General features: G+C 38.6%; 1 protein-coding gene across 7 annotated transcripts in view; it reads right to left on the reverse strand.

Annotated features, from left to right (window-relative positions):
* Positions 1-2421: 2421 nt before the first annotated feature.
* LOC116851115 (myelin regulatory factor-like protein) overlaps positions 2422-24755 on the reverse strand; it is a 40771-nt gene continuing 18437 nt past the window's right edge. For 2 of the 7 annotated variants that reach the window (XM_032830190.1, XM_032830189.1), the window contains 17 exons: positions 14799-14892; positions 8482-8718; positions 8300-8391; positions 7904-8211; positions 7556-7819; positions 7294-7472; positions 7005-7221; positions 6772-6930; positions 6367-6693; positions 6000-6259; positions 5556-5909; positions 5276-5450; positions 5109-5184; positions 4782-4894; positions 4445-4698; positions 4157-4373; positions 2422-4029 (listed from right to left, as the gene is read on the reverse strand). In XM_032830190.1, coding sequence (XP_032686081.1) covers positions 3952-4029; positions 4157-4373; positions 4445-4698; positions 4782-4894; positions 5109-5184; positions 5276-5450; positions 5556-5909; positions 6000-6259; positions 6367-6693; positions 6772-6930; positions 7005-7221; positions 7294-7472; positions 7556-7819; positions 7904-8211; positions 8300-8391; positions 8482-8718; positions 14799-14892 — 3404 coding nt within the window. In that variant the 3' untranslated portion in view covers positions 2422-3951. Of the gene's footprint in view, positions 4030-4156; positions 4374-4444; positions 4699-4781; positions 4895-5108; positions 5185-5275; positions 5451-5555; positions 5910-5999; positions 6260-6366; positions 6694-6771; positions 6931-7004; positions 7222-7293; positions 7473-7555; positions 7820-7903; positions 8212-8299; positions 8392-8481; positions 8719-10488; positions 12139-14798; positions 14893-20229; positions 21089-24755 lie in introns of those variants that run through there. The other 5 variants (XM_032830186.1, XM_032830187.1, XM_032830185.1 and 2 more) reach the window with 5 other exon arrangements.

Below are 24755 nucleotides of genomic sequence, written 5' to 3' on the forward strand. Positions count from 1 at the left end.
TGCCACACTGCTATTACAAAGATAGTATTTTGGAACTCACTAATACATTGCTGATGTGCAAATAATCGTTCACATTTCGTCTGTTCGAAATATTATCTGTTTTATATATATATATATATATATATATATATATATATATATATATATATATATATATATGTGTGTGTGTGTTACAATTTGTAAAGTATCGTGATGTATCATTTTCTACACGATGTAGAACATATTCTAAAGACAATTTTCTATGTGCAAATATAGATAAAAAAATACATTATACATCTTTGTCATTAAGTAGTAGGACAATAATTCATATGGAACGGTATTAAGTGATTGTGTTGTATTGTTTTACTCTATTGTATTGTATACATGTTAAATCTGCCGTTGTTCGTGATATATATAGGTATGAATTTGTAAATTCTATTCAATTTTTTATATGTGGATTGTATATATTCCTTTCAAAGTATCCATCCAACATAAAATGTGATAATTCTTTTTTCTGTATCTGTTATACACATCATGTATAATACTGTCTGCTATGTCTTATTTGTTCATAACATTTCTTTGCAAGCTCTTTAATACAGCTTAAATATACATAAGTGGATTTCCGATGCGCCTTTGTGATCATTATCGATCATGACAGAGTTCTAGAACAATCTATTATTTCTTTAGATAATGTAAAAAAGAGTTTTATACTGATATGTAAATACGCGTGAGATAATTGAAGTAAGTTAAATCTAATCCCCCTGGCACCGTCATTAGTATAAATATTCTGGGGCATATATGTAGATATATTCTTTTTAGATTTTAAACTTTGTTGCTTCAGCAGCAATATGTACTGAACATGTATTTACCGATACTGGAATAAATGTGCGTTTATAACTAATTATTTAAACCTATTTTTATTATAATGATATATTAGTACAAGTGTACAAAAAAAATCTAATTCTTGTATATTTAAAAATTTAGTCAATTATCTCATTATTAAATTCCAAACCATAAAAATACTTTAACAATTTTACCCTCTCTCTCTCTCCTGCAATTTTATATAACAGACCGAATTTTTCTCCATTTATATATTTACGAGAGAGTTATCAAATATAATTTATGTGAAAATTACATATGCTGTTTTATATATATTGTATTATATTTATTGTATATTGAGTCATTTAGAATAATAAAAGTGATGAATAAATCATCGTGGAAACAATGTAATTATGAATATAAATTTATTACTCGCAAAGAGAATGCGCAAGAGTAGGGCTTAAAAATATTTTTACTTATATACGATATATCTTATTACTATACATAATTATAATACATTTATCTACTTTTATAATATTATTAGATTATATAGCTTCACACATTAAGATACAAAAAAATCATAATACAATAAAATAACAGCTTATACGCTAAAATTAAAGCATAGAAATAATATTAAATAACAATAAAGGGTCAATTATAGACATTAAGAAAAAATCGAAATATACAAATGCACGTACGGACAGGAAACTCGATTGGGTTTCTCATATCCCACAATAACAACTTTTCTATATCTTTCTATGTCTTTCCGATTTGCTCTCTTTCATTTGCATGTACCGTAATTATTATGATATTTATACCCTGTCAGACGCGTTTGATAATTGTCTAAAGTGTTTAATGTTAAAGGAGATTTTTACGTGAGTACTGTCGCAACATAAATCGAATCCATAAGTAAAATTTGCCAATATATCATTTAGCAACGCTCTACATTAATCTGCTATATCATAATTATATAATTAAGTGTATATTATTCTGTACAATAAAGTATAATTTATACAATTCCTATATATATGCATAAGATATATATATATATATATATATATATATATATATATATATATATATATACACACATACATACATATATATATATACAGGATGTCTCACACTCTCCTCTGGGCATTTTGTGGGGACGTAGAATGGGTTGATGTGAACATGAAAGTCCTATACCGTTTTGCGATATTCGCAATAATAGTCGAGATATTAATTTAAAAAAATTAAGGAAAAACGCACGCTGAATGGTAGAGGACGGGAGCGCTCGAAATACAGCGCGGCCCAGTAATAAAGTGCGCGGTGATTGGAAGACAATGCACCTTGCCTATTCTTATCTCGGCGCGGTGCGGCAAGACGTTGGAACGCAGCGATATAAGTATTGGCAGTGGTGTATTGTCTTCCAATCACCGCGCGCTATATTACTGGGCGCGCTATGACTCGAGCGGTCAGTCCTCTACCATTCAGCGTGCATTTTTCCTTAATTTTTAAAATTAATATCTCGACTATTATTGCGAATTTCGCAAAACGGTATAGAACTTTTATGTTCACATCAACCCATTCTACGTCTCCACAAAATGCCCGGAGGAGAGTGTGAGACACTATGTATATATATCTCTCTCTCTCTATATATATATATATATATATATATATATATATATATATATATATATATATATATATATATAAATAATTATCCAAATTTCAATTTCTCTACAATACATCACAAGTTTGTGCACTGAGCTTCGAGTATAGACACAGACTATCTGGCACACAGATAATCAATTGATAAATTATGATGTTTCTGTAAAAACGTTTTCTGCCATACAGAATATGCGCGTGGACGGCAAGGGTCTTATCGTTCGTTCAAATAGTTTGGAGATTGTTCCTCATCTTCATTACACAATTCGTGTGTTAATATAATATAGGTGCGTGTCTATAGCCATTATTGTTATACGAAATTGAAATTAGCACGTTTACACAATCAGAAATATTCGTTTCCTAATAGCTGCTCTATATTAAGCTGTTTATGCGCATATATTTCTACCGTTTGTAGCGCAAGTGTGGCAAAGTATGTGTGCACATACGATAATTTCATTATATATGTAAACATTTATTATACAATATTTTTAGGAACTCGCAATTCTATAATACGGTTCACACAATATAAACAGGTAGTATTGCAAATAAAAAATATTAAAATAATTAGTTGTCTCGATAATCTGTATTACTGTGAAAAAGAGATATCCAAAGTAAAAATAACTTATTAAAAACCAACGATAATTGTCATATTTAGATAACGATATTGCATAACATATAACGACATTAAATATTCAATATTACGTTGTTTGTACACAATTATAAAGTGAAGTTCATTGTATAGCAGACACATTTTTTTACACCTTAAACGCTACTATGCTTTGTGCGATGTATCTTTTGATAATGAGCTTATTCAGCTCTGTAAATGTTCAAAATGTCATTATCAATCAGCAGCTTTAGGTATTACATTCTATACAACAAATTATCCATAAATCAGTATCAAAAATTAACATGTCGGCTACGTAGAGAGAATTAGATACCTGTGCAGAAATACAATTTTTACGAAACTAGTTATATCTCTAGTATAATGGATTTCACAGGACTCAACTAACATAATTAAAAGACGCAGTATGTTGATGGATGCGAAACTGATTTTTTATTCGAAACGAATTTCGTTCGATGTAACAAGAAAATGACCGTGTGCGTTTCTCAAGGCATACTTGTGTAAGTAGTTTTTTTTATAGTGCACCCATCAGCCACTGCTGATTTGTTCGTTTGTCACTATCACTATTTATACTCTCTGGTGAACGAGATAATCGTATTGTATATGCATTTTCATATAGTAACTAAAGAAATTTCCAGCGTAAGATGACATGAATGTTACATTATCTGGAGTATTACGTTTATATCGGTAAATAATATTACTACGTAATGCAGTACGATGACGTATAAAATACAAGTATACTGTAAACTATGAAAGCAGAGGGCAGATTACGAAGGCACAAAGGCTTTTCTCTCTTAAATAGAATAAAAAATCTAGCTTTTGTTAGACTTTTAGAAACTTATCAAGTTTCCTACAAAGTGCACTGTACAACGAGAGAAAACTTATTGCTCCTCGCAGTCTCGATAAAAGTGTAATGTAAATTCCAAATAATCAACACCATGTTTGCTCTTGCAAATATTCTGTAACGAAATAATATTCGTTGATTAATATAGCTTGTTTGAAAACAAAAAAGATTTTAGTTCAAAAGAAGGATCGTTAATTAGAAACATAATAAATACATGCAAATAAACATCAATATATAATTACCTCTTGAGGTTGTATCGTAGGTATTCGAAACTTCAAAGTTTTCCTGAGGTAATGAGCAACATCAAGAGGAAAAGATTGATCACTTGGTTGATTGTTATTTTCAATGTATTGATTTTGTTGCTGCATAGTGTAACTCCAATTGCACACTATCGTTTCGTAAATGCCGGAATTTGGTGAGAAAGGACATTGCTGTACAGTTTGCCAGTACGGCATGCCACTGTGAAGAAAAATCGTAGTTGTACACTGTCCAAAATGTATTTCATAAATAAAAGAGCAAACACAACTCACACAAAGTGTAATGTTAAAAGTTTATCCCGCATATATTTCGACAAAGGTACAATGCAGCTGATGTTATTAGGTGTGTCCAACGACGTCGGAGAACAATATCTTTGATCCAAAGAGGTATTGAAATTTTTCGCAACCACAAATAATTGCGGCTTGGGTTCTAGCGGCAATGATCCTGCAGCGTTGCTAGCCATCTCTCCCCAATCGCCGCCGCTAGTTTCTCGCCTCGCTCGTTTATGCAAATACTTATAATTGGCCTGTAAAATATGCATGCATTTCTACATGTATCTTTGTTATAAAGTTGTTATTATTGTACAGTGATTTAAATGGAACTCCATACCTCCTTTACGAGAGTCTGAGTACTGGGGTCAGATGGACTAATACCATTTTGAAAACCTTTATTTATCTTTCGTTTCTCTTCGTGTATATTGAGTGGTTGCTCCAAGTGATCTGCTGAAATAGAATAAAAAGTCTGTCATACAACGATATATTCCTATATTATATAAATTACAAAGGACTTGTGTGTCAGCAGTTGGTAAAAAAGTACTTTAGATTATCCCTTAGAGAAGATGTTATATCTCAAAAGAATTATAGTAAGTAAAGAGAAAAATACTTTTCTTCTTATTTACTCTATTTATCTTCATAAGAAAGCACATATAAAACTTACAAATGGACTTCTTCTCTGGTGGATGATCAGGCTGAGGATTCTCCAACTGCTGAATATCAGCTGTGCAACAATATACCTAAAAGACAAATTTTTAAATTAATTAGGATAAAGTTTTATCTGCACATCATTTTGGTAACTCTTTGTGAAGTCGTAAAATTTCCAAGTACCTCACATGGACTTTCGAGCTCGGTGAAGTGTGCTGGACATTCTTGAGGTCTTCCTAAAGGTATCGGACCCTTATTAGTAGATAAAGAATCTACGTCCGAGGCTTGCTCGTTTTCATCCACGTTACTAGGAACAGCACCCGCACCGTTTCTACCAAGCCAATTCCCAGGGAAATCACTAAAATATTATCAATATAGTATTATCAATATAATTAATCTTGAATCATTGCAAATATTTTCTTTTCATGATAACATTATCCCGAGAAAAATATATTTTACTAACTTATTTTTGTCAAGTTTAGATTGCGGACCCGAATGGCTTATTGGATACCATGTTATTTCTTGAGAATATAGCTGCTGTTTTGTATGCGACGGTGGTGTGGTAAGAGAATTACTTTTGACAGATAATCCTCCGTCTAATCCTCTTGTATAAGAGCCGTGCTTGGTATACAAAGAGGCCAGCGTACTATGTAATAACGAATTGTATCGTGGATCGTAATTAGGAGTGGTAGACATAGTCGGTAGATGAGGCGAACCGTTGGCCGATACTCTATTATTCGTCATCAAGGGCAATTCAATGCTATTGCTATTGCGCTTTTGATATTCTAAGAAGTATAAAGTTGCCATTGCAACCAAACTGAAAGTCGTAACATGAATTAATAGGATGTTTCTCGAAGAGACAAGGCTTGATCAAAGTACTTAAAGCTCAAGTTAAGAAGATAGTTACCAAAATGCCATGATGAGGATAAGTATAACAATAATAATTTGAATAAATTTATTACTGCAGAGGAGATCTTCCTCCCTTTCGAGCCTTTTCGTTTTTCCATGTAAGGACGATTTACTATTGATAGAAGATGTATATTTATTGCCTGATATACTAGATACTGTGCTGATGGAACTCTTTAAACTATCACCTCTTTTCAATTTCGCTAGTCGTTTATTTATTCTCTCTAATTGATCTATTCTCGTTTCTAGACTATCCGTCACCTGCAACATCGTCATCGTTATTCAGAGACAAAAGTAGCGCGCATTTAATATCACACGTATTAATATCGCGAAGATAAGATCTATACCTTACACAAGATAAATCTTACCTTACACAATTCTTTGACCGCGCCAACATTCTCCATAAATATTCTCTCTTTATTTACTACGAGGAAATTTTCAATTCTCTGACCATTTGGCAGAACTATATCGCCGGCTGGCAGGACAGCTTCCGGCAAAATTTGCTGCACCTCTTGCGCGATTACGCCGGTATCTTCCTGTTTGACATCCAAGCCCGAGTGCTGCGCGAATTCCGGCGCGTATCGATAACGTACAACACGTAGTTGTTGCACGTTTCGTAACTGCTCGCGCGTATCCACTTCTTGGACGTTCTGCTTCGCCCTCGCATCGCTAGGTTGAACGATGTGACCGGTTACCTAAGACGAATATAACGACGTTTTAACTTGTATGTTAGGAAGTGAATTCTCGATTCAATGTAATCGACAGTTTCGTACTTTCATATTGCCATGTACGACAAGAGCTTCGTCCGGCCTGTCCGTGTTGACTCCGACTCTGCCCGCATGGTAAACGCTATCTGGTGCTGCTCCTCTCTGCCATCCACCTTCAGCACCTACGCCACTGCCTTCCGATTCGAATTGCCCTGGATTACTTGCCTGTGTGGAATGCCAACGTAAACGTATAAGAGCTAGTCCCAGGTCCCGGCTTATTTCATCATTGATTCACATACCCTGACAATTATACGTTCCGATGCATGAGCCACAACTTGATAACTGGCCTGGTCTGCAGTATGCGCGTGCAATCCGACAACCAAATGAAAATATCTCTGATCCGGGTTAGGTTTTCCCTTCTTGCGCATGTTGTTGCTCGTGGTTTCGCTGAAGTGCAGACGGCCAACCGTGACTTTCGTAACACGTTCGCCGCCTAATTCAACCCTATAATGGTATCTGTCCTAGAGCTTGATCCTAGAGTATCTAATTACATCAATGATTTGTATGTATGCTTGATATGAAACTCACGTCACTGGGTGAAATGGTTTCTTGCTTCTGTCGCTCTGGCTTTGTTCGACTCTGATTGTTTGCGACGGAGATTCCACCTTGACTCCGTAAAAATGCAACTGAAAGCCGCTTATCTTCTTTAGGCCTTCACCAGTTCTGACAAATACAGCCTCCCCTTGAAGCTGCGCGTGACACGTTATCTGAAAGGTTGCAACGATTGAAGAGTGCTATTCGCGAAATGAAGATATCAATATAGAATTTCAAGAAAGAACCGCGTTCTCACTTGGAAATGATTCTTCTTCTGGCAAACGAACGCGTCGTCCGAATTACTGAAATTAAACCCTTTGTCGGCGTCCACTCGATAATGCGGCACCGGTAGCTCCTTGAGATTATGGTCACAGAGAGAATGCCAAGACGTTTGTTGGAAAGGGTGGAATCGTATGCATTGGTAACTAGCGTCGATATAATTGCTATCGGCAACTTCGTCATTGTCCAGCACCGCGCTGCTGCTACTGCAACTGTGCTCCACGGTGCCCAGCTCAGGTTCCTTGAGAAAACAACAAAATCACAAATGAGAACCGAGACCAATCGATCACGATTTATCGTGATCACGAACGAAACGCGAAAACACCTGCTTAACATGAATAAGACCATCCTGACTGAGCTTTCGTTTTTTAGGAGCCGACTGTAGAGAAGAGTACAACGTGCTGATGCCGGCCGGACTGTGCTCGTGTGACAGCGGCACCAAAGGCGGTCCTATCTGCTGCTGAGCCGGTAGATTCGGCGTTCCCGGCGTGAGGTGGGGCGTCAAGACCGGCGTCAGTAGCAGAGGATCCGTTGTCGTCGAAGGCAACGCTCTTGGCGAGGGTGGCAATAAATTAGGAGCGTACTGGTTGTTCTGATGATGCAGCAGTATCTCTTGCAGAGCCGCCTTCTGATCTGCTCAGACAACAGGATGAGATTACAAGTCACAATTTCACGATAATCCCGTGAAAGATTTGACATACAAAAACGAATTCAAACTCACGTGGCGAGTGCACATGTTGAGTGTCATTGTGCCCCGGCGGTGAGTACGGCGGCTCACTTCCACTGTCCGGTGGACTTTCTGGTAGCGCGTGTCTGGAAGAAACACGACGCTCTAGATTTCTGTCTCGAGACGACGACCCGTGGCCGTGCTCGCTTCGCACATTTCGCACTTGGACGACTTACGGATGAACGTATGACTGCGGGTCCTTGTAGCTGCCGTTGTTAGGTATCGTCGTGGTGCCGGAAGCGCACGTTATCGAGACTGGATGAGCCTGTGTCATCTGCGGCGACGGTAATCGCGCAGGTGGTGGCTGCTGAGTGATCGGTGCTGCTTGCGGCGTCGGTGGCTCGGCCACCCGGCCATTGTGAACCGCCGTTCCACCCTCGTTCTCATTGTGAGCGAGGGTGTCCGCGAAGTATCTGAAACGCATGAATTCGCGATCGTGATCTACAATAATTGCCTCATTTATTTACTTATTATTTCTACGGAGTGTCTACTATTTATCCAGACCGTCGTCGATTCTCTCTTACGTCTAGAATCGGACTGGAAATCCCGTTCGGTTATGCGTCGTGTTTGATAAATTGTCGAGATGAAATATAGATACACATTCGATAGAAACTCCCGGGGCAAATACACGTATTATGTCAGTGCCTTTTTATTGATCTTTCGAGAACGGTGCATGGTCGCGGTCGCGCTCGTTGGATTTGCAAAACATGAGATATCGTTATCGTCTGAATCACGGGCGCGTTCGGCGTTACACGGAAAACGATGATGTTTCGCGCAGAGTTTTCTCCAGCTGGCTCTCACGAGAAACTGCCAGAGAGTTAACTGCACGGCATGGCTGCAGGCGCTATTATGCAGTTTCCATTCAATCAAGGAAGACAATCCGAAGGCGACGCGAGGAGTTTTCTACGAACTCTCAGATCGGAAACGCTCGGCCCGATAACGATTCGCAATCTCCGCTGAACCATGTTAAATAACGCGAAGCGCTTGTTCCTTTTCTCGTTACGTAAGTCGGGCAATTATGCCGTCAGCCGAATGGAAATTCCGGATTCTTTAAATATAAATTACTCCCCCGAGTATTGTTTTCTTTATTAACCTTCGTCACGGCATATATTAGCCGCCGCATCGCGGATCACTCGTAGCGCGATACCTCGCGCGTTTCTGTCTCTTCTTCTTCTGTTTTCCAGCCAAACGCGCGCGTAACTAAAATTTCAAAACTGGGCAAACGGAGAGTACCTTCTCTCTCCGATATACAGGATGTCTCAGACTTTCTTCCGCAATTTTGTGGAAACGTAGAACGGATTGAAGTGCATACAAAAGTGCTATACGGATATACGCAATAATAATTGAAATATTAATTTTAAAAAATTGGTGAATAATCACGCGCGATATGATAGATGAATTATAGTGACGAAGTGTGCTATTATGTGCTGTTATATGCTTATATATTAGGTTAAATTGAACAAAAAAGCCCTTTATTATTTTGCAAATAATGACGTAGATTTTTAGTTTAATGAAAGAAAATTGTTATAAGATTGTTCACGATAATGCACTTTCGAGATTTATTGCAAATATCGCAAAACTTTTATGTTCAATCTGTTCTACGTTTTGACAAAAATTGTGGAGGAGAGTCTGTAGTGCGATTCTGTAACTCGTTATTGCAGTTAACGACAGTCTCGTTATCGTTGCGCAGCCTTTCTACAGAAAAAGCTGCGCAATGATAACAAAATTGTCGTTAACTGCAATAACGAATTACAGAATCACACTACTGGGGGGACACCTTGTATAAGAGACGATCCTTCGCTGGCGCCGCGTTTCGCATTTGTTTTGCCTCTCCGCTCTTTGAATTTTCTCCGCTTATCTATGTAACCGACGTTCCTTCAAACTCGGGAATAACATATCTATTGCGCGACAATCACGACGTATGCACATGCACGTATCAAGATAACATGCACCTCGGTAGTCGCAAGTAACGTGAGAAATAACAAAAGAACGAAAGGCGAGCGCGAGTAATAATGTTGAAGAGGGCAAGACAGAGAGATAGATGAGAGAGAGAGAGAGAGAGAATTTTCAGAATCCGAGATGATGTTAATGAATTTATCCGCACGTAAGCTCAAAGTATCGATTCCCGGACACGTACAGTAAGTTGCAAAATGGTTTAGACACAAGGAAGCTAGTAAACTCACCAAACTATTAAAATTGGAAGTCATTACTGATGATGAAATAAATTGTCTCGCGTTCGAAAAGCGGCTCGATCGAGCGAACTCTCTCTCTTTCTTGAACTTTTTTATCGAGTTAAACCTCGAATTCCGCCGCGGCGGCCTCTCGACGGGACGCGAGCGCTGGAAGTCGGATTACCAGGGTTAGCACTGCACGCAGTGATTCCATCAATTCCGTTCCGTCTGCCTCTGTCATTATATCATTACACCTCTACGCTTACTATCTGCGCGATATCTGGCTGTGGTGCGAGCGTGTGTGTGTGTGTGTGTGTATGCGCGGGTGTACGTGCATATGAGTGTGCGCGTACAAAACGTACGCTACATGTGTTTCCTGGTGTATGCGATTACGTCAGTAAACGCGGTCAGGTCTGGAATAAGATGTTTTTGTGCCCGACGCTAAATGGAAGGTTGAAAACCCGCGGTTGTATATAGTCTCCTCTCCGTCTACACGCCTGTCTGCTTGTGTGTGAGTGCGTGCGGTGACCATCAAGGCCAGTGTGTTTCACACTGACATCCGCTATTTAATGGCACGCAATAGGAGCCCGGTATGTAGACGCGCTCGCGGACGTAGAACGTAGATGTAATTAAAGAAAAGACTCATCCTTCCTTTTTCAAGCGTACTTTTTTGGTTTGGAGCGCGCTCCAACTCGAAGACGAATCGTGACGCGCGAAATCACCGATCGCTAAGATCAAAGTACCACACCGTATCTGGATACCAATAACATTGCTATCTAATCGTGGACATTCTTATTGTTTTGGTTTTTCAATACGAATATTTAAACTTTCAATATAGAATATACAGAAGCCGTCTTCTAACGATTAACAATGCCGTTAGCCGTTGTGAGCAGATAGAAATCATAAACTAAATGCAAAATTCTTTTACTATTTCGCAAATAATCACGTAAATTTCGAGTTATTCATTAAAGAAGATTGACGAATGATCACACCCATTACGGTTGATGAGCTGTGATGGCGATGTCTGCTATCATATGTTTGTACGTTAGATCAAACTGAACAAAAAAGTCTTTTAGCACTTTGCAAATAACTACGCAGATTTTCAGTTATTCATTGAGGAAGATTGGCGTATTATCGCGCACAATCATCTTCTTTAATTAATAACCGAGAATTTACGCGGTTATTTGTCAGCTGATAGAGGACTTTTTTGCTCATTTTAACCTAATGTATAAAAACAAGACAGCATTTAATAAAAAAAAGTCTACGTGGTTATTTGCAAGATGGTACACAGAGATTTTTCTTCAGTTTGATTTAATATACAAGCACATGGCGGCAGACGTCGCTGTTCATCTATCGTATTACGCGTGATTGTCCACTAATCTTCTTCAATTAATAACTTGAAATTTTACGTGATTGTTTGCGAGATAGTAGATGATGGTTGTGCCAACCACACAGATTCAATAGTAAAATACGGAACAACTATTTATGTGGTTGCTGTAATCAAAGAGCAATGGTTGAGTTACTTATGTTGCAGCAGTGATAATACATGGTTAATAAACGCGGTTCATCACGTGGCAATTACAAGTGTATATTTATACAATCAGAACCAGTTTTCTCATATATACATCTCTAGCTGTGCGCATAATGAATTGATTTTGTTTTCTAACATCGCTACTTTGCAATATAGCATTGATTAATGCAACTATATCTATATTTAGCTTGTCTATGCAAAATAATCTCCTTATTAATTTCTGGTTGCCACAACCAGATCACGCGCAACTTTATTGATGTAATTGACTCACCAAAATAAGTCAAATTAACCATACACATAACTATCATACAAAGATATGTAGAATGATGCAGCTATTTGCTTACAACTAAATATTTTTTGTTAGATGCACCACATCTCTTTTTTCCGTGTACACATATATTTTATGTTGAAACTTTAAATATTCGTATTAAAAGATTAAAACAATAAGAATGCCTAAAGTTAGATATCAGTGTTATTAGCGCTCAGACATTGGAGGCCGATTTGTCCAAACTTACGGTTAGCTAACTAACAGTTGAATCATGTGGCTGTCTTTGTTTTTCTCTCAAATTAAATAAAGACAGACATATGATTTAGCTATCAGGTAGTCTACTAAGAGATGGGAAAAATCCACCCTGGTATTAAGAGAAATAAATTTGCAAAACAGTACCAATCCATCTTCAGGTGTATTCAATTTCAAAACTTTTCGTCATCGTGTTACAAATTTGAATTTATCGCTTTTAGAATTATTTTCAATATCTGCAAAAATTGCTTTTAAATTCTTTTAATAATATTTTACAAACTAAGTTAACTAGAAAAAAAATAAAATTCTCTTTTCTTTTTCAAGAAGTTTTAACTAACACTCCATACAAAACTTACACAAAATTTCAACCTGCACTCCATGAAAGCCATTTGTTGTAGGCAGAATTGCCAAGAAAGTTATATATTCTTCCTTATGTATTCTTATGGCTTCATATTTTCCTATGTATTCTTATGTATTCTAGGGCTTATATTTCCGCATCCTCTGGCATTCTGTCGATAATATTTTGCAATTTTGCATAACTTTTCATGCTCTATCAGATAGCACTAGGTGCCGTGTTGGCAACTCGTTTGACTCTTTCGTACCATTCCCGTCGGAAGTAGAACGACATCGCGTCGCGCTTATGACGCGCGTGTTGCCGGCCGATCGAGTAAAACGAGTAACATCGTCAAAACACAATGACCATTCCGATGATAATCGCCGTGCAGCATTTCTACGTGGTGACGGTGTAGCCTGGATATACATGTATACGTGGTGTCGAGATGGAGCAATTTAGGAATTTAGCCTGATGTACATCGTGTCATTCGCAGGAAACGCGTGCTCGTGCTACTGCTGGATGGCAAGCGTATTATCCGTGAATTCGTTAATTAGCATAATTCGAAAGGGGGTGCGTACATGCACGTACGCGCCGAGCGTCACGAAGCACGTATGCGTGTTTCCTCGCGCGGCGAGAGAGGAGCGAGAGTTTTCGCGATTGCGGAATTCCGTGGAATACTCAGTCGTCATAATTGACCTTCGTACTCGCGGAAACATCTCCGAATATATATATATATATATATATATGTTCGTGAGAATATAAAACGGATTGAAGTAAATATAAAAGTCCCATAGCGTTTTGGCGATATTTGCAGTAAATCTCGAGATATTAATTAAAGAAGATTCGTGCATTATCGCGCACGATCATGTAACAATTTTGTTTCATTAACAACTAAAGATCTACTTGGTTACTTGTAAAATGATAAAGGGTTTTTTTGTTCAGTTTTACCCAATGCACAAGTACGATAGCACACGTTGTCACTACAGCTCATCTATCAGCAATCTTCTTTAATTGATATCTCGAGATTTATTGCGAATATTGCATATAGGACTTTTATGTTCACCTCAATCCGTTCTACGTTCCCGAGACGAGCGAAGACAAATCTGGAACACCCTGTATATGTTGCGAAGAGACGAAAAATTGATGACTTATGATAAACAGTGCGATAAAGAGAGAGGAAGAGGGAGAAATACATGTATGTGTATGTATATATATATATGTGTTTAAAGAAAATTATTTTGCTCGTACATAGGCACGTGTTTGTTTTCGAGGCTCGAGATCATCGCGCACGACGATACGCAATTACGCACGTGCAACAAACACGCGCTTTGTAGGCGTTAACGATGGCTTCCGAACGCGGCTGAAATGACCGAACTGTCGCCAAACCGAATCGCTCCGCGACGAGATCGAGTTTCCCGTCCGATCGGCCGCAAGTTGAACGTTTTCTGAAATATGCACGCATTGTGATTTTCCTTCGCAAACGCGTCCACGGAAAAGTTTCTCCAATTCTGGCCGTGCATGTGTGTTGTCTAAAATTCAATTTCTGGCCGTGCATGTGTGTTGTCTAAAATTCATTCGTCCATTATTTCATTGATAGAAAATCATGACTTTAACATACATAAAAGACAAAAAATAATAAGAGAAAAAATAAAAAAATAGAACATACATGAAAAAAAGAAAAAAATAGAATTGCAATAGAGAGCAGGAAATGAACTTATTAAATTTCAACGAAAATTCAAACCTAGCATCTGGCAATTACAGTCTTTATGATAGATAGACATGTCAAAATAGTAAACCGCAAAAGATCATTAAGCATCGATAATATTTCGCTTTAATCGATCTGAAATTAACCTGAAATTATCTTGCGCTAACTTATCGATATTGTATGTTTATTTTTTTCATTTTGTACTTCTAATTAATATTTTTTGCAAACTCACGTCGCAGGTTGTTCGCTGTCGCTGTTGATAAAATCCTCCAGCTGCGAGAAATCTAGGGCTTCGTTGTCAATCCCTCCGACAAAATCGCCGCGACCTGAAAAAGAAAGAGCAGGTGCCCCATGTTAACGTGACAGAAATTGATCCTCGTCCTCGAACGAAGGAAGGGAGGGGGATGGACGTTATTATTTCCGACGAGCGGTTTTCCCGTTCTAATAAAATAATGCGTAATTAAAAATATCGCGGCGAATCGTCGCCGCGCGCGTTTCGCACGACGGGCGTTCGTCGCGGCGCTCGGCGTTGCGTCATAAGGCGCAAGAGGAACATCTATGTGGGAAGATTTCAAGCGATAACGTCGTCAACGTCGAGAGCGAGTGGGGATGCGCGCGATCTATTGTAAGCATTGCGGTTTTTTTTTCTCGAAACGCAATGCGATACGCAATTGGGTCGCAAAATCGCGCCTGCAATTCAGAATCAGTCGTTACTTTAGTTAAGTAACTGTGTAGATATTGCGCGACAATGTATGATACTTCATACTATATGTATACAAACTACTATATACAAGCTTATACATTTAGAGACATAATGGGAGATTATGCCACTATAACATAAAATGTTAAGTTGCATTATTCCTCCTCTTTATACAGGGTGTCCGGTAACTCACGAAAGAACCGTGGTGTACAGATAGATTAGGTTAAACTGAGCAAAAAATTCCTTTACTATTTTGCGAACAACCACGTAAAATGTTGAGTTATTAATCCGAGAAAATTCGTGAATTTCTTTTTTACGAATCACGCATTATTTTTTCAGACTAGCAGTGCTGGTATATAATGTCGCATAAATCTATGTAAATAAAAATTGGTTACTGAAGCCAAAAATAAAAGCTATGCCATATTTTATTTTATTTTTTTTTTAACACAATTATTCTTTTTTTCGTGTGCGATTCTCAAAAAGATCGTATTGCAACGCACAATTGCATAAATTACACATCCTTAATTTCGAGCGGTAACGTCAAGCGAGTCGCTGTTCCGATGCTCGTGACGACGGCGACGAGGGAGAAAGTCGATTTATTGAATGAACACGAGCGAATTTCACGGATGATCGCAACTCGAGAACGACGCAGTCGAATGAACAGAGTGCCAACGAGCGAAGAAAAACGGTCGCGCGCGAAAGAACAAAGTGCCCATGCCGAAATTTCGTGGATATCGCGACTTTTATCGCGCTTTTCGGGAAATCGTGATTTTCACGGCGCGATGAAAATCGAGCCGAAGAGGCGTCTGGTGAGGCTCTCGAACGAGGGAGACGATCGTCCTTAATCAATCACAATCAGTCGATGGTCCTGATGCAGCTTGAAAATGTAGAAACGCGATCGCGCGCTTTGTACACGCTCGAGCGTTCAAGACAAGCTAAATCGTCGTGTATGATACGTGATTTCCGCTCAGACATTCATGGACGTTCGAGCGCTGAGAGTCAAAAGAATGAAAACACTTTTTAAGTGAATAACGAGATCATAACGTCATCGTATTTGTCCATGTGTTGCTTAAAAAAAAATATTATGTCGTCTCGCATCAAGATTATAGAATACAAGATCGCTTGATTTTTAGGAGTTTCAGTTCGCGGCAGCGAAAATTCCGACCAGCTCACTACATTCGCAACGGCGATTTCGTCACGTGGCGTTCGTCGCGATAAGAACGTGCCTCGTACGTGACAATAAAAATGGAGATTTTCCAATGAATCAGAGGCGAGTGACGTTGAGGACGTAGGATATGCATGGCGCTTGGAGTCCGCGTAAAGAAATCGGAGGGGCGAGCCATGGGACGTTGGCGGATGAGTCGTTGCCAGCCAACCCTTCTTCACCAGGGTATCGACCAAACACCGCCTCCCACCCCCTCTCATCCCCCTCCGTGCCGTGAGCACACGGAGGAGGCGGCTTAAATCTGAATATCATTACACCAGATATGCGCCCATGCGCACGGTTACAAATTATCGAGTTGGTATCAATATACCTGGAGATTAGAATAATCAATATCGTACGCCGCGACTCTGTCTGCGACGGGGCGAGAGTTTCCCCGATACACAATGTAAGAATTCACGACGCGGGACGTATTACGGACGAGTCGCGAATGACAATCGATTCGCGGGATTCGCGCAAGGACGGCGAAACGACGGGACTTTCACCGTGCGCGTCCCTTTTCCTCGCGTACAAGTACGGGAATATCGATCGTTCCAGTCGAGGCGCGACGTGACCCATTGGCGCGTCCAATTGTTAATTAGTCGAAACATTCGCGCGGCCATTTCAACTCCTAATTAGCCGAAGGAGGGCAGGAGGGAAGGGGAAAAAAGGAAAGAGGAGACGGAGCGCGCGTATACAACGACGGGCTCTCTCGATGTGCGCGGGCTAAACCACGACACGACTTTCTCCGGCGAGGCAAATAGAAATGCAACGGCGGCGGCGCGCGCGTCTATGAAAATTAATTCGCTTTCGTTCTGCGCGATAAAACGCGCGCTGAAGCTGAGAGCTCGCTGCACACATCCGGCTCCGTGCTGCCGTAATATCCTCGCACGTCCGTAGAAAAATAAAACCGACTTGCATCCGCGCGTTACGCTCACAACAATGACGACGACGAATAAGATAAAAGTACCAATGTCCTGACACTAGGTCTGTTTTTTTAGCTGAACTGATGCGCACTGCACTGGTGCAGTAAGTTTGAGTGAAACAAATATATTTTGTTTCAGTCTAACTTACTACACCAGTTCAAGCAGTTTAGCTAAAAAGAATAGACTTAATAATAACATTGCTACCTAAGTCTGGACATTCTTGTTGTTTTGATCTGTTTTAAATACGAATATTTAAACTTTTAATATAGAATATATATGCATACACAAAATGTAAAATTAAAGGTATCAAGGACTTGAAATTTTTGTTTTCTATTAACCACCTGGCATCGGAAGTAACATCATCTAAAGTTAGTTATAGATAAAGTTATAGTTAGTTATACATAAAGTTAGTTTTTTCTAGATGTCGTTAGATGTTAAAATTTATAAGAAAGCTTTGATTTTTAACTGTCAACGTGATAGTCTTTAACGTCTTTAATTTTACACCTTGTACACACACATACATACACACACACACACACACACACACACACACACACACACACACACATATTATATAAAATAAAATGTCTGTCTGTATAAACTTTCTCTATAAACTTCTAAACTTTTTGACTGATCTGGACTAAATATTATATAATTGCTCTCTAGGAAAATATAGACTACCTTGAAATCTGAAAATCTCATCCCCTTCTCCTGATTTCATCCCTTTGACACTTTGTAATAATATACGTTTAGATATTCCAGATATAAGAAGCATGGGTAAGTAATCTAAGTCAGTTGAATATACGCATACATTCTACGTTGAAAGTTGAAATATTTGTATTTAAAAACTATAATAAAAAAATATACTTGTGTGTGTGTATGAAAATTTATTTGTGAGAGACATAAAATTTATCTCAGAGAAATAAAGTTTTTCTCTTTGTGAATAAACTTTATAATTAAAAAATAAATCTTCTAAGTATCTTTTTCTCAGTGCAAAGCAATAAGAATGTTTAGAGTTAGGTACCAGTGTTATCAGTGTCTAGGTATTGGTGTACTTTTACCTTATTACGACTCGAGTACATCGTCGCCGATCGTATCGCGTCCGAAACGTTTAAACGGGGGGATAGTGGAAGGCGAGGTGCAGAGAGGGCAAGTTAATCGACCTCGGTCGTCGATTGCACCCCCGTTAATCGTAGGGTCGAATGCGGCAGCTGCCAGAGCGAATCCGACGGTTCCACCCGCGTCCCAAACGATTAGCGGGGCGCGGTGTTTCCTCCTTGTTTCTTTCCGTCCATTTTCACGGCCATTAAGAGGCGATCACGAGGGGGTTCGGGCGGCCGAACAAGTTGCGGACAGGTGTTAAACCGCTGCGTGTGGTCGCGGACGTGTATCGACACTTGGTGTGTGACACAGGAACGATATTCGATCACGAGATAACGTGAACCACTAGTTCTCTTGGAGACAAAATGAAACTTTAAGGAGATTTTTCAGGGTCGAAAATTAACGAGCCAAATGCGATAAACTGCGGAGATTAACACTTAATGAAGATTTTTCAAAATTGTTTAAAAATACATTATGGGAATTTCTTTCCTTTGGGAAAATTCTGGAAAATTAATTTCCGCAACTTATAACTTGCCTGCGTCTGACTCTTATTGGTTTAGTAATCTTGCATTTTTGCAATTGTCCACGGAAGTTGTGGAAAAATTAACTCTTAGTGAAAATCTTTCAAAATTTTGTTCGGAAGAGATTATTTCTCCTGAGTAGATTTGGGAAGATTCTTATTAAAATTGATTTTCGCAACTTGTCATCTGCGTTTGGTTCTTATCGACTCATTTATTGAACAAATCGTATATCAAAAGAGTCTTGCTTAATCATGGAATTTCTTTCAGGATTATCTCAGGCCGCCGAGGACAATTCCTGTGTAAAATCAATTAATTGTAAAATCAGTTAAATCACGAGAGGAACATTCCTTTCTAAATGCGCACTAATTATCTCCCAACATTCGGTGGAGGGAATATTTATCCCTGACGAATACTAGGAAGTCAAGTCCGAAGATATGAGGAAAAATATGATATATGTGTGTATATATATATATAGCATTGACGCACTTATAATATCGTCAACCATATCGTTAATACGTTTCTTGATAAAGAACGTATCCGCCTACGATAAATAGGAAGCGCTTGGTTCATTGTTATTAAAAAGAGCCCATGTTTTTCCATTCTGTCGTAAAGATTCTCGCTTGCTTATCGCGATATGATGATATATGGATCTCACAAATTCCTCATGAATGTTGATTTCACTGACTTTGCGCTTTGTTCAAAATCAATCTAAATAATCAACATGATAACCTTTAACATCTTTAACTCTACATCCTGTATAAACACACACACACATACACACACACACACATATATATATATATATATATATATATATATAATAGAACATTTGTCTGTCTGTTTGTATGTTTTTTATAAACTCCTAAACCTTTTGACCGATCTGGACCAAATTTTAACTGTTAATCGAGCCTGCCTCTTTACTCGAGAGAAATTCGATAAACCTGAATTCGAAGATCCGTCTCCCGTCTGCTTGACTCGATCAATTCCCAAGATACACACATAAATATCCTGCGATGAACAATGCACTGAGAAAAGAATATATGAGAATTCGTGGGATTCCAAGCCGATTTCCGTGAAATAAAGTTGATCTTTGCAAAACGAACTTGCACCCCACGAGTAAATGGCCTTTTTCCTCCACGAGATCCACGAGATTCGCGAGAGGCAGGCAGGTAAGCGCCCGCTTGGAGTCGCGAATCGCGCCGACCCTCGATTACCTGTCACCCCCAGCAATCGGCGGGCGTTCGCCTGATTGATAATGCCGACGTCCTCGTGATGACTCCGGCTGCTCGGATCGTTGGTCTGATGCTGAAGGGCCCATGAGAATTCCATAGCGGAGAAGTTCGTCATTCAGGTGTCAATCACTCTCGGAGGAATGCCTGGCTCGCAGGATCGGGGCAGCGCATCGTTGTCACATCGTCGTCGCACATCCGAGAGACTCGCGCCTTCGAACGACGTGGAGAATGATGACGTCGCTCGTCAATGTCCTTGCATTTCGCGCGGCGTAAACGTCGTCACTCTGCGATCTCCCGCTGATGAATTTCTCCGCCGTCTCGAGGTTCACGGGGGCAAGAATCGAGCACACGAACGAACGAACGTACGAACGGCAGGATGTGTCCCGGGGCTAATTGTCACAGGTGCGACGCGCGCGCGACACGGCGCATCGAGCATCGACGATACTTCCGGCTGCGATTGATCGAGGAGAGACCGATGACGCCGCTCTCCGCGTCTCTCTAATTGTCCGTCGAGAAATTGAGGACGCGGCTCGCTCGCGGGCCCGCTTTTCTAGCGGGGCAACGAAACACGGACAACGGTCTACGGTAGTCCACGACTTAATCGCTGCTCGCCACGGGACGCATCGGGGGTCTCTCTCCGGTACCTCCACCATGTTCCAAGTATAGTGGGGATTTCCTCTTTGACTGCTGAGGGCGGCGCTTATTTCGGGGCTGAAAGGGGTGGTTGTACGCAGCCCCTTTCTTCGTGACGTACTATCGCACGTAAGATATCGCGCGGCGCGACTCGAGAGACCGGCGGCACGGCTTTTTCTTTCGCGAATCGCGCGATTCACGCGAGTTTCTTCGATCGCATTTTTCCGTCCGCAGAGGCTGCTCCTCTCGCCTCGTGCAGGCGGACAATTGTGTGCCCTTGTACACACACTGCAAAGCCGAATGTGTTGTTTTTCGAACGCACAAGTGTAATTCCGCCGAAGCTCTTTTCACACGTTTCTTGCGGTCTTAAGTCACGTCATTTAGCGCGCTTAAGAGACATGTGAATTACAATTTAATACGTTTAAACGTAATTCAAAATGGCAGGAAACACGTAAAAAGAGATTCAATCAAATGAACATACTTGCAGTACAATTGCGTTCTCGTTAGTAACGTTAGAAGAAAGACGTACGACGAGACGAACGCTCGCGAATGACGATAATTGATCATCGTCGGTCGTTAAATTAGTTTTTGCTTACATGTGACAGTCTCATCGCGGGACGAACACTCAAAAACTATAATCTCACGCAGAAAAAAGAATATTCTTGTTTGGAAGATATCTTTATTGTTGATGTTTTGAAAATAAAATTAATGTTCAAATGAAATTATATGGTGTTGAACGAAGATAAATTAGTCTTTACTCAAGATGAATGTAATCAAATTAACACAATCATTTTCTCATAGAATATTGCAATATTAATATTCTTGATTATATATTAGTTTACAATCACACACTAGACAAGATTTCATTAAATGGAAAGAAAAATATTCTAACACCCAAAGAAAAAATAATTCTAATTGCAAGGTGCTGTATTTCCTGTAATCACATGTTCGCGAAAATTTTTATCGAAAGATATATTTCTCTTCTAATGAAGTAGACTGCAAATCTAAACGTGTCATTTTCACAATTATAAGTGTATGATTTAACTGAAGCTTTTTTTACACGTTTTTCTGCCACATGAATCACGACGCATGACGCATTTTGTAACGTATTAATTCGATACGTTTAATCATATTTATCGAGCATATTTAAACACATTAATTTGAATTAATTTGTAATTATTAATAAGAATTCTAGTAGATATTATTTCAACTTCTTTTCTGTTAAATTCAGAGAAGTAGACTTACTAGGAGAAATTTCTATCAAGGAGAAAACTCACACTGCAGATGAAGACGAAATTCCTCTTACTTTAAGAACATTGTACTGAGAATACTTTCCTTTTGTAATTAGAGGAAAAATGGTTGATCTACTAACTAAAACTACAGTTGTTTTTAATCATATTTTTGGTTACTCTAACAAAAAAATAATAGGAATAATTAGCGTTACAATCATAAACATTGTTATAATCACAAACATTGTTATCACAAATGTAGTAAGAATTAATAAAGAAAAATCGTTTACATGAGCATAATTTAAATTGTTTTTTGTGTGATCATAATTACAAATACCAAATATTTTTTCTCAGTGTAATCGTAAAAGAATCATATTGAGGCTATATGTAAGAGGAAGACGAGGTTATACTTTTTTGGGTGGATATCTGCGACGAAAACGAATAAAATTTCAGGACAGTCGACATCGATTATCGACCAACTCGAGGCTTGACATTTAGGCTTATTTACTCGGAGTAAACGACCGACCGAAATATCTTGTCAACACGATATCCGCAGATAAATTCAAACTACCCTCATTTCCATATTAATCCAGGAAACTCGAAGTTGCACGATTAATTCTCTGACTCACATGAAACGATTGTGTTGTGTTCCGCATTTAGAGATCGAGTTTTTCTCCCGTCCGTCAGCCGTTTTTTTCTTTTATTCGATACAGTTAACACGACGGTACAAGATGCGGTGCAGAAGTCGAGCGCGACTCTTTTCGAGAGATGCACACTGAGAAAAATAGTTTTACTAATTTAACAAAATACCAGTACACGCAACAAACGATCGGTAACATAGAACAGCAAACAATTGCTTTATGGAGGCAAATGATTTGTTGCTTTCAATTTGCTGCTGTAGCAACGCTTCTGAATAGATATAGATGCTACTGTGCAGTTAATCAAACAAATTATAAATTTGATTTGCCAGCAATGTAGAGATTAGAAGTGAAAAGGTTAAAAATGACGTTCAGCAAATTAGTTGTATTAATAAAGAAATGTTTTTTCCTGTAAGAATTTGAAGAAAGAAATAGCAATGCATTATTATTACATAAATACCGTATCTATTTCTTCACTCATTTTCTGCCGCAATATTTCACACACACACACACATACACACGCACCACCCAACTGCAGCTCTCTCGCTCTGGTTAAGCTTGGCAGCAGTGATGCGAGCTCGCACGGATTATTGTGAGAGTTTCACTTGTCTTCAAACAAACCGTTTCTGACATTACAAAATATTGAAGTGGGCTTTTTTAGATATTTAATTACTAAGAAAAACTTTTAGGCAAATGAGAGCCAAAACGCAGGTGGAAATAACAGCAGATAAAAGTTCAACTATATTTATTAATTTTACAATTTTCTCCGCTTTTCTATCGGCATTTTTATTCTCATTTGCCGAAAAATTTTTCTTCCAAGGGAACACCGCGAACCCGAACTCTTTGATTTTGATACACTTTTGTGAGTATGTAGAGTAAATCAATACATGAATAACGGTATATTCTTAAAGGTATACTCTTAAACGGTATATTCTTAAAGGAGATAGAAAAAAATTTTTCGAATAAAATTTTAATGGTAAGTTAAGTGCTGTAAATTGACATAAATAAAAAAAAAATACCTATAAAAAATTTGTTTACAATAAAAAAAGATATTTTTTTATTTATGCTTATGTCAATTTACAGCACTTAACTTACCATTAAACTTTTATTCGAAATATTTTTTTCTATCTCCTTTAATTTAAGAGTAATACACGAAAAGATGGAATCGTCCTTACTTCGAGAGTGTAAATCATACTTTTAAATAGCGATAGGGCACAAATAGAATCGTTATTCATCGTTATTCATGTATTGATTTACTCTACATACAAAAGTCAAAGAGTTCGGGTTCGTGTTCTCTTGTTAGTAAACCGCGTTTGCCTGCGACGCTTGCCGTTATATTTGTTAGTGTTATTAATATTATAAGTTATGCATATAATACTGTTTGCATGAAGTGCAATACAATGAAGTTTGCATATCCAACAAATAATATGATTTGCATCTCAGACAATGTATATTTGTTAAAATGACAAATGGTGAAAAATGATTTGTAACAGTAACTATTCAATCTGTAACGATTATCAAATAGCAAACTTAGCAATATGGGCTTTTACTCCGGTAACAGGAGGATTTTTTTCAATGCAGTCATAAAAATTCCATCTCGTCGCTGTGGCACCACGGCGCGACAAAATTTCGCCGTGCTGATTGCTTAAGACATTTTTCAGTGAATTTTACGACCAAACGACGAGGCGGCCATGTCATGATTTCGTCACAACATATTAATGAACGCAAGAACCGGGGCAGGAAATTGTATTGGCATTTTTGCTAATTTTTCGCGCTGGCTTTCGGCGACTGAATTTTCGGGCATTAGTTGATTAAACATTCCTTCGACTAGAATAATCAACAATCAAAAGTAATCGATCGTCATACATAAAATCAGATAATTTCATCGATTGATGAGATTAATTATCAATCCGTGCATGATCAATCATATCGCAAAGTTCGATTAACAACCAAAATTACTTGTAGCTTTATATATGGCGGTTGATTAATTTTGATCGTTAGTTGGCCG

The sequence above is a fragment of the Odontomachus brunneus genome, unplaced genomic scaffold (genome assembly GCF_010583005.1).
Source record: "Odontomachus brunneus isolate Ranch 3 - 2012 unplaced genomic scaffold, Obru_v1 Obru_scaffold_166, whole genome shotgun sequence".
In the NCBI taxonomy this organism is placed as follows: Eukaryota; Metazoa; Arthropoda; class Insecta; order Hymenoptera; family Formicidae; genus Odontomachus; species Odontomachus brunneus.